This window comes from Thamnophis sirtalis, unplaced genomic scaffold, assembly GCF_051295495.1.
Source record: "Thamnophis sirtalis isolate CommonGarterSnake01/CBP01778 unplaced genomic scaffold, rThaSir2_p1.2 scaffold_4, whole genome shotgun sequence".
Taxonomy (NCBI): domain Eukaryota; kingdom Metazoa; phylum Chordata; class Lepidosauria; order Squamata; family Natricidae; genus Thamnophis; species Thamnophis sirtalis.
Genome location: NW_028261384.1, coordinates 123,319,734 through 123,328,900, shown reverse-complemented (window position 1 = coordinate 123,328,900; position 9,167 = coordinate 123,319,734). Strand labels below are relative to the sequence as shown.

Sequence of the window (9,167 nt, the reverse complement as noted above, 5' to 3'; positions counted from 1 at the left end):
TAAAGAGATTGGCTAGAACAGCTGATTAGGAGCTGTTGTTGCTGAGGATCTTCACAACATGATTGCAGTTTTTAATTATTAATAATGCAGCTGATAAACTGCATCGTAACTTGGGATTCGCATGTATGTTGCTGAAAAAAAACAACAACATTGCTTTCTTTTTCATAGGCAGCTGCTGCTGTTTTAGATAAGACATTTTCTTAAGTGTGGAACAGCACTGTGCACCTTTGAAGAATATGCCCTGGGAGCATTTTTCAAAATCAAGGAAATTTAGAATAGTAAAATAATCAGATGGAAAAATATATAAAGCTTGATTGAGAAAAGTTATTTGTCAGGAACAAATAATCAGAAGTATTTATTGAGTTCAATCAGCAGAAGAGTTTATTAGTGTTCCCTATACACAAGAATCTGGTGAACTAAAGGTCAAAATTAAATTGGCACTAGAATTCACAGGCACCTGTCTCTTCAGGCAACACAATGACTCCAAACTAATGACAGGTTTAACTCCACCTTCCAACTCAGCTTGCTCTTCTCCTCTATCATCACCTCCAAGACTTAATTTTGGCTGTTTATTAGATGGCAGCTGTAATTGAGGTCATTAGTTGAATAAGAAAAAGAGATGGCAAAGGAGTGTCACACCTGCAATATAGACCGTATCCTTTCTAACATAGGATACCCAACTTATGTTGCCTTGAGGACCACACTTGCCTTCACCCAGTATGTCAAGAGCCATAAAGAGAAAGCTAGCTCTGCATTTGGTCCCGATTTAAGTATTGTAAAGGATTAGGGACACTCTTTTTATAGTTCGGGTATCCTTGTGGATTTTAACCTCAAAATTCCCAAGCCAGCATAGCCAGCTGGGGAATTCTGGGAGTTGAAGTCCACAGATCTTAAGGTTACCAAGGATGGATATCCCTGCTTTATACTATACCTCCATTGCCTCTATTCCTCATTTCAATTTTTTTTTAAAAAAATCTGTCCAATTTGGAAGTTGTTTCAAAAGAGAAATAAGAGCGTACATAATTGCTAAATTACAATTAAGAAACTAGCCCAAGCAAGATTATGGGAAAAGAAAAAGAATAATGGAAAATGAAGAAAACAACACAAAGGGAAGAAGTAGCTAGTGGAGGAGATCCAAGACAGAATACCTGTGTTTTCCGGATTCTCAAGTCAGCAGAGGATCGGTTCTGCACTTCTTCCTGCTCAATTCCCTGCTCAATCGCTAGAGAAAGAAAATAGATGAAGAATCAAAGCAGTAGTATAGAAATGAAAAACCAGTGAATTAGTGCAATAATCTGAACTGCTGCCCTTAATGGTAAGCTGGTGAGTTACAGATGAAGTCTCTCAAGCTAGGTGTCAGCGCCACTAATAGACAGAGGCTGCAATAGCATGTGGGGAAAACCTTGTGAAACAGTGGGAAGAGATGCTACCAAGAAAATAGTCAAATAACATAGATTGTATAGGAAAAATGGACAGATTTTTGTAAGGAAATTTTACAATACAGTAAAATTAGTTTATCTGGTTGTTTTCTGTCTGATCTACCTGGTAACGCTGACATCAATTAGCAAGTCTGAAAGTACAATTCTCCCATGGTCTCCTTTACAGCCTGAATAATTAGGGAAGGTTTCTTCTTTTGTCCTACCTATTTTGCAGCTACAAGCTATATTGTCTCTTGACCATTTGCTAGACAGCCTCTTCTTCCCCTGTTTCCCAATGTCTTTTCCACCTAGCAGTACACCATGAAATCAACTCCATGTCTAAAACTACTTTTATTGAGATTGATTAAAATAACAGAACTTTGCAAGTTTGATTGTATTGCCCCTCCTTTTTATAGTTCATTGAATTAGAGTGTCTTGCCTGAGTTACTTCTGAATGTTATCTGGGTGTTCTAAATGTAAAAAGGCTTTAGCCTGCTTTGCTTAGGCAATAGAGTGTGCATATCTCTGTCAAGATCATCTTCCTTACTATGCACACCAGAGCATCCTCCTACTGTTGAGAGAATTTCCACTTATCTGATCCCTTCATGAACAGAGCCATGAAAATGTCTAGGTCAAGACAGGCATAAAGAATCAGAATCATAGTTACGTTCCAGTTAAGAAAATTTATTGCTCAAGAATCTAGTCAATGGTTAGCACTAAATTAGCATTGGATAAGAATCAATGGAATTCAAGGGCGGCAGCTAGACTTGAAGTATGTGTGGATACATAAGAATTCTAGGCTATGTCCTCTCTTGACTCCACCTTAGCCTCTTCTTCTCCTACTTTACCTGAGGATCAATCATCTTTTGCTGTGATAATATAACTGAAGCTTTGCAAACCATCTTAAGTTGGTAACTCAAGGGTCAGTGTATTGTAGCAATTATGATTAACTAATTAAAATTTATTAAATAATTGATTAAACTTGCTATTAAATTTGCCTTCAACTTTGTTATTAAACTTATCTCAATGATGCTCTCAATCATCAAAGAAATTACAACCAAATCATTAAAACATAAAATGTAAAGATAAAAGATGCCAAGCATGATGAAGTGCAGAGTCTTACTCTCTCTTGCCAAAGGCCTGGATGAAAGATGCTGGACCCACAAAAATCCACATTCAAATCAAAATAAGCTTTGAGATGACTGGACCTGTCATCACCTTTCAGAACAACCTTCCACAATTGTTTGGGAATAAAAATCAGAGGGGGGGGGGGAGTATGTCATATGTTATCCTGAGCTCTTGGAGGAAAAGCAAAATAGAAACCCAATGAACCAATTAACTGGACAATTATGTGTGTGAGAGAAAGTGAAATGTGTACAGGTAGTACTTTGGTTACAATGGCAATTGGGATTGGAATTTCCATCGCTAAGTGAAGCGATTGTAAAACACATCACATGCCCACTTCACTTAGCGACTCCAATCTCAACAGGCCAGTTGCTGTCATAACCCCAGGACTGCGTAAGTAATTAATCAAGGACTTCCTGAGAGCATGACATGGGAAAAGGTAGGTGTCTCAGACAAGCAGTCTGGCAGAAAATTATAGGTGAGCATGGAGGTAACATGGATAGGTGCTCTGGGCAGGTGTGCAAATGCTGCCGGCAGGTGCTATGGGGCACAGGTGGGTGAGTGGCTGCTGCAGGTGCCACAGGCAGATGCTGTGGAGTGCAGTTGGGTACATGGTGCTGTGGGCAGATATGCAGGTGCTTCAGGGAAGCCCTGTGGAGCACAGGTGGGTGAGTATGAGAAGGTTGAATACCAGTCCTTGTAACTTTACTAACAGATCAGTATAATTGTAAAGATAAAAGTAAAAGTGGAGACAGGAGCTGACGTCGCAACGGCATGACATGCAATCTCGGAGCTTCGAGATTGCAGTCGATACTTTTGACCCTGCATGGTCCTTTTGGACCTAAACCATCCTGAAGAGACGGTGACAGGGAAGAGTGTCTTGCTGATCTCAGGGACACCGCAAAGTCCCTGATTGATCCAAGAGAATCTCTTCTTGTCGGCGACAGAAGCGCAGCCAAAAGCTGCTGAAGTTGGAACAGCTCCAGAATGGGAGAAAAGCTGAAAGAGAAAGTATGTCCATCTGGTGAGGAAATCTTATTGTTATAAAAGAAATTGCCCCCCCCCCAAATTAAAGCTAAATTAAATTTGAAAACAGAAGAAAATAAGCAGCGAAATTAAGCTGCATTGGACAGTGTGTTATCTTTTTTTTAAAAAAATTCTTTTATGGATGGAATTTTTGCAAATATTTCCTATTTAAAGTGAACAGATTAGTTTTTCTTCTTCTACTTCTTTTTTTATCTATGGATTAAAATATTTTTCTTTATTATTATAATACTGGCTTGGATGGTTTTTTTTTCCTATTTTGCTTCACTTAAGAATTTTGTTTCTTTTAAGCCTGGAATATAAAGAAGATATAAAAGGAATACAAAGAGGGTTGTAATATTAGAAGGAAAGGAAGTAACACTGTCACTTGGAGGCTGGAGGCTTGAGTCTGGAAACATTGCCCTTTCTTTTTTCGCTTTGATCATTTTGACTTTGCACTTCAAGGTTCTTCAGCTTGTTTATAGAGAGTGATAAGGAGAAGAGCATGGGTTGTTTATACAGGTGTTTTTTGGGAGATTCATTGGCAGATGGAGAGAAGTGAAAGCAAAGCCTTGTTTTGAAATATAAATGAACTTGTGTCAAATCTAATAAAAAGTTTTGAATGCTAGAGTGGCAGTGTTTACCAGTTGGAATAGCAATAGCAATAGCAATAGCAGTAGACTTATATACTGCTTCATAGGCCTTTCAGGCCTCTCTAAGCGGTTTACAGAGAGTCAGCATATTGCCCCCAACAATCTGGGTCCTCATTTTACCCACCTCGGAAGGATGGAAGGCTGAGTCAACCCTGAGCCGGTGGGATTTGAACCGCTGACCTGCTGATCTAGCAGTAGCCTGCAGTGCTGCATTTAACCACTGCGCCACCTTGGCTCTTAGAATGGCACAACATCAAAAAGAAACCTTAACATTGCAAAAGATTATGTTTGAAATTCAAAAATTATTAGCAGTAAGAGAAAATTGAGAAGAGATTGGAAAACATAGTTTGTAAAACAGTAAAATTTGATGGAAAAATTGAATACGTTCATCAAATGGAAAAAGTGGAAGTTCTAAAAACTGAAGGGAAGAATGAACAAAGAAGATAATTGTTGATACCAACAGTGAACTGAGCGTGGTTGGAAATGGAAAGAGTGGACTATGGAAAGGGGAAATAGATGGACAGGAGCTCTACCCCAGATTTCAAGGTATAGAAGAAGAAAAAAGAGAAGAATTGATGGATCTAAGGAGAGAAATTTTGTCAGAAGCACTATTGATAACCAAAGATAAGCTGATTAAAGAAGCAGATGGAGGGTTTTGAGATTATGTAAGATATGCAACAAGCAACAAGTTGTGAAGAGAAGTCCATACAAATCTTATTAAGGAAACAACCAGAAGACTAATCCCACAAATGGCAAAAGACACAAGACTGCACTATTACTGGAAAGACACAGGTTGATATATGAAAGCTTATAATAAAGAATTAGTCAAATTTAGTTAAATTTAGAGCATTATGTAAAAAATGAAGTGATAATGGATATAGTTAGATAAATAATTGATAATGATAACAATATATACATATGCATTGGTCTGATAAGTGCAAATTTGATCTAAATTGCAAATGGTGACTATGAAAGGAAGTTTAGAAATTCTGTTATGTATGAAAGCTTATAATAAAAAATTAAGTCAAATTTAATTAAAAATAATGTATGTATATATATGTACTGGTTTGATAAAAGGAAATTGGATATAAATTGTAAACAGTGATTAAGAAAGGAGGTCTAGAAACTTTATTATTAAATATAATCAATTTTTATTTAGAACATGTCATAAAGATGTTATTACCAAATGATAATGGAAACAGTTAACAGAATGCCATTATGTGGTTTTTTTTTTAATTGGGAATATTTTATATAAAAGGACGTAAAAACAATTATAGTCAAATGAAGGTTGAGGTATGATGATAGTAATATATATAAATATTTTTGATTTAAAATATATAACTTGATATGAATTGTAGGTGATGACTGTGGAAGGGATTCACGAAAGATTTTTGTAACCAATTGACACACTTTCTACAATTTGTAATGGAAGATGTTTTTGTGGTGTTTTTTGTCTTTTGTTTGTCTGTGTTTATTGAAAAATAAAAATATTCTTAAAAAAAAAAAAAAAGTAAAAGTGGCCAACTTTAAAAGGCGGTTTTAAGAATCAAAATGATGCTCTTAAGTCAGGCACTTCATTGAAAGATACATTTTGTTAACAAAAAGGAAATAAGATATAAAGCTGCAACTTCAGCGCTTACCTTTTAACTTGGAGCGCACCTTGTTGGCCGTCTTCTTGATGTCAGCTGTGAGGTCCTCCAATTCCTGCTTAGTTTCTGCAAGATGAATAACAATAAGAGGACGCTGAAGCTTAAAAACAAAAAGAAACTATGCTGGGTCAGGTCAAGAAGACATCTAATCCAGCATTCCGCATCCCACAGTGGTCAATCAGGTGCATTCAACTCATTAACCTGATAGAGACAGGTATCTCCTCTTTCCTTGACATTCCCCAAACTTGGTGTTTAAGGTACGCTAAGCTGGAGGTAATAAGCAGGCATTAAGACAAGTACCCTCTAAAATAGTCTCTTTTTAAAAGCACCTACATTGGTGACCATTGTTATTCTTGATGGCAGAGAACCGCAGTTTAAGCATAGCTAGTCCTTGGCTAAATGTCCAGTCTGAAGCTTCAGTGAGTGACACCATTGTTAGCCTTGTGAGAAGTGGAGAAAAGGATCCCCCCCCCTCTCATATTCTGCATGATGTGATACTTCTCCATCATGTCTCCGCCACTTATGTTCTGAACACTGCTGTCTTTCCTTGAACAGAAGCTGTTCTAGCTCTCTAACTCCACCGACTCTCTTTGTGGTCACATTTCCAGCAATTTGGAGAGGTGGTTGAAATGATGGCCTTACACATGCAGTCCCTACCTCCAACCTCCCACAGGATCAGGTGAGAGAGCACTGGGCATCTCCAGTGTGTATATATGAGTGGCTGAGGATGCATATGCAAGGGCCGTAAAGAGGCTTTCACTCACTCTCATCTGGGTTGGGGGCAGCCAAGATGGCACTGTGCTGTTTCTTCACCAGCTCCACGTCCTCTGAGAGCTTTTCAATGCAGCCACGGATTTCCTCCACCTGGACGAAAAACACAGAAGCATGCATCAATTCTCATTCATGTGGCTTGCTTTAAACCTCAGGAATTAGGGTAGGCGGAGGTTTTCAGAGTTGCCACCGAGTTGTAAATGACCAGTTCCCCTGGGGGTTTTAAGAATCAGAGCCAGGGTTCATACTATTCAGCAATAAACATTAGCTCGGGTTCACACAGGAGCCAAAGACAGAAGTAATGAGAGTCATGATAGCTGCTTCTACAAAATACCATAAGATAAAACCGAATAGACTATAGGAAGTCCTTGACTTATGACCACCACTGTGGGACCAGAAGAAATTCCATTGGGAAACAAGGCAGTGGTTAAGTGAGTCATGCCCAATTTTAGACTCTTTTTTGCATCGTTGTTAAGTGAATTACGCGGCTGTTAAGCAAATTCTGCTTTCACCAATGACTTTGCTTTTCAGAAGACAACTAGGAAGGTCATAAATGTCCATTGCCTTCAGGATGCTTAAAGTCTTGCAAGTATATGTTGATTGCCAAATACCTGACTTTTAATCACATGACCATGCGGATGCTGTAAAGGTCTTACGTATGAAGACCGATCATAAGTCACTTTTTTTCAGTGCCCTTGTGACATTGCAGAATTTGGGTTTGGCTAGTCTAGAGGAAAGAAGAATTAGGGGTGACATGATAGCAGTATTCCAATACTTGAGGGGCTGCCACAAAGAGGAGGGGGTCAAATTATTCTCCAAAGCATCTGAAGACAGGACAAAAAGCAATGGATGGGAATTAACCAAGGAGAGAAGCAACCTAAAATTAAGGAGAAATTTCCTAACAGTGAGGACAATTAACCAGTGGAATAGCTTGCCTTCAGAAATTGTGGGCGCTTCATCACTGGAGAATTTAAGAAGAGACTTGACAGCCACTTGTCTGAAATGGTAGGTTCTCCTGCCAGAGCAGGGGGCTAGACTAGAAGACCACCAAGGTCCCTTCCAGCTCTATTCCTATTCCTATTCCTATTCCTATTCCTATTCCTATTCTATTCTATTCTATTTGAATGTTAACTTGAGAATTATGGCATAAAGTAGGGTGTGAATCCAGCCAGAGAGTCATCCAAGACAAGAAGAGACTTTTGAGGATGACTACAGAGTCAGGAAATGAAAAGACTAAGACAGGCCCAGTCCATCCAACTGCAGCTTTCATTGGCATTCTTTATTGAAACCTTCTCAACCCTAGCTTGGTCATATTGGCTAGGAATTTAAAAAACTGTGGTCCTAGTACCTTTAAAACAGCAGCCCCCAACATTTTGGGCACCAGGAACTGGTTCCATAGAGAGAGGTTTCTCCACGGCCCAGAGGGGCCTGGTTTCATGTGCAGCTTGCAGATGGATGGGCTTTGTTTGTTTGCCAAACCCAGTTTCTGGCATGCTGTGGATAGGTGTCGGTGCATAGGGGGGGGGGCACCCCCGCTTTACAAAGTGTTAGGTTGAGGTGATTTATTGTCTCCCCTCCTCTACTTACACTATTGTAAGTTAACTCCCTGCATCCTTCAGGTGGCAGCCCACCAAGAACAAAATTTCATGATCTCCTCCGATAGGTAAGAAAGAACAAAATTGCAGAAAAGTGCTGTTTTGCTGCTCAAAAGCAGTCACACAAGAAACACAACCGGGAGATATTTCTTTTATAGGCAATTATTTAAAATTAGTTGCTCAGAAGTTATTTTTGTCCACAGAGGACATTCCAATGTCCTGACAAAGAAATCACAGTTAGTCCTTGTTTTACAACAGTTCATTAGGTGACTGTTTGAAGTTACACCAACATGGGAGAAAGTGACTTATGACCATCCCAAAGGTGCTTTTTCCAAGAGGCACAGGACTTTCTTGTTTTCCTTTGAAGACATTTCACTTCTCATCCAGGAAGCTTCTTCAGCTCTCTCAGAGAAGTCTTCAAAGAAAAACCAGAAAGTCCGGTTGTCTCTTTAAAAAGCCCCTTTGGGACTGCCATGACCTGGATGACCGAGAATCTCCATAGATCTTTAGCAATGACTTATGACCACTTTTCATACTTATGACTATTGTAACCTCCCCAGGTGCTAGTTCTGCGCATGCCCAAGATGATGTCCTGTCACGTTTGAGGAGAGCTTCGGGGAGATGATTTTCCTTCTCGGGGTATGCAGGGGGTACCCTATCCCATCGTCGGTTCCAGGTCTAGCTATGGGAACTTCCTGGGACCTCGGGGAGTACCCTTGAGCTGCGATTTCCTGCCCTGTAGCCGGCTGTCATGGAGATATTTAGGTGCTCCCATGTTACACCCCTTTTAGGCGGCCTGCACTGGTTGCCGGTTGTTTTTTGGGTGCGATTCAGGTGTTAATTATGATCTTTAAAGCGCTTCATGGCTTAGGCTCAGGGTACTTGTGAGACCACCTACTGCCAGCAGTAGCCTCCCATCGTCCAGTACGATCC

The 9,167-nt window shown here is 39.6% G+C and overlaps 1 protein-coding gene across 1 annotated transcript in view; it reads right to left on the bottom strand.

Annotated features, from left to right (window-relative positions):
* Positions 1-9,167, bottom strand: part of STX1B (syntaxin 1B) — a 62,030-nt gene that overhangs the window by 10,452 nt on the left and 42,411 nt on the right. The window contains exons 3-5 of the mRNA XM_087714095.1: positions 6,633-6,732; positions 5,860-5,934; positions 1,149-1,222 (exon numbers count right to left, since the gene is read on the bottom strand). Of these exons, the coding sequence (XP_087570221.1) occupies positions 1,149-1,222; positions 5,860-5,934; positions 6,633-6,732 (249 nt within the window). The remainder of the gene's footprint in view (positions 1-1,148; positions 1,223-5,859; positions 5,935-6,632; positions 6,733-9,167) is intronic.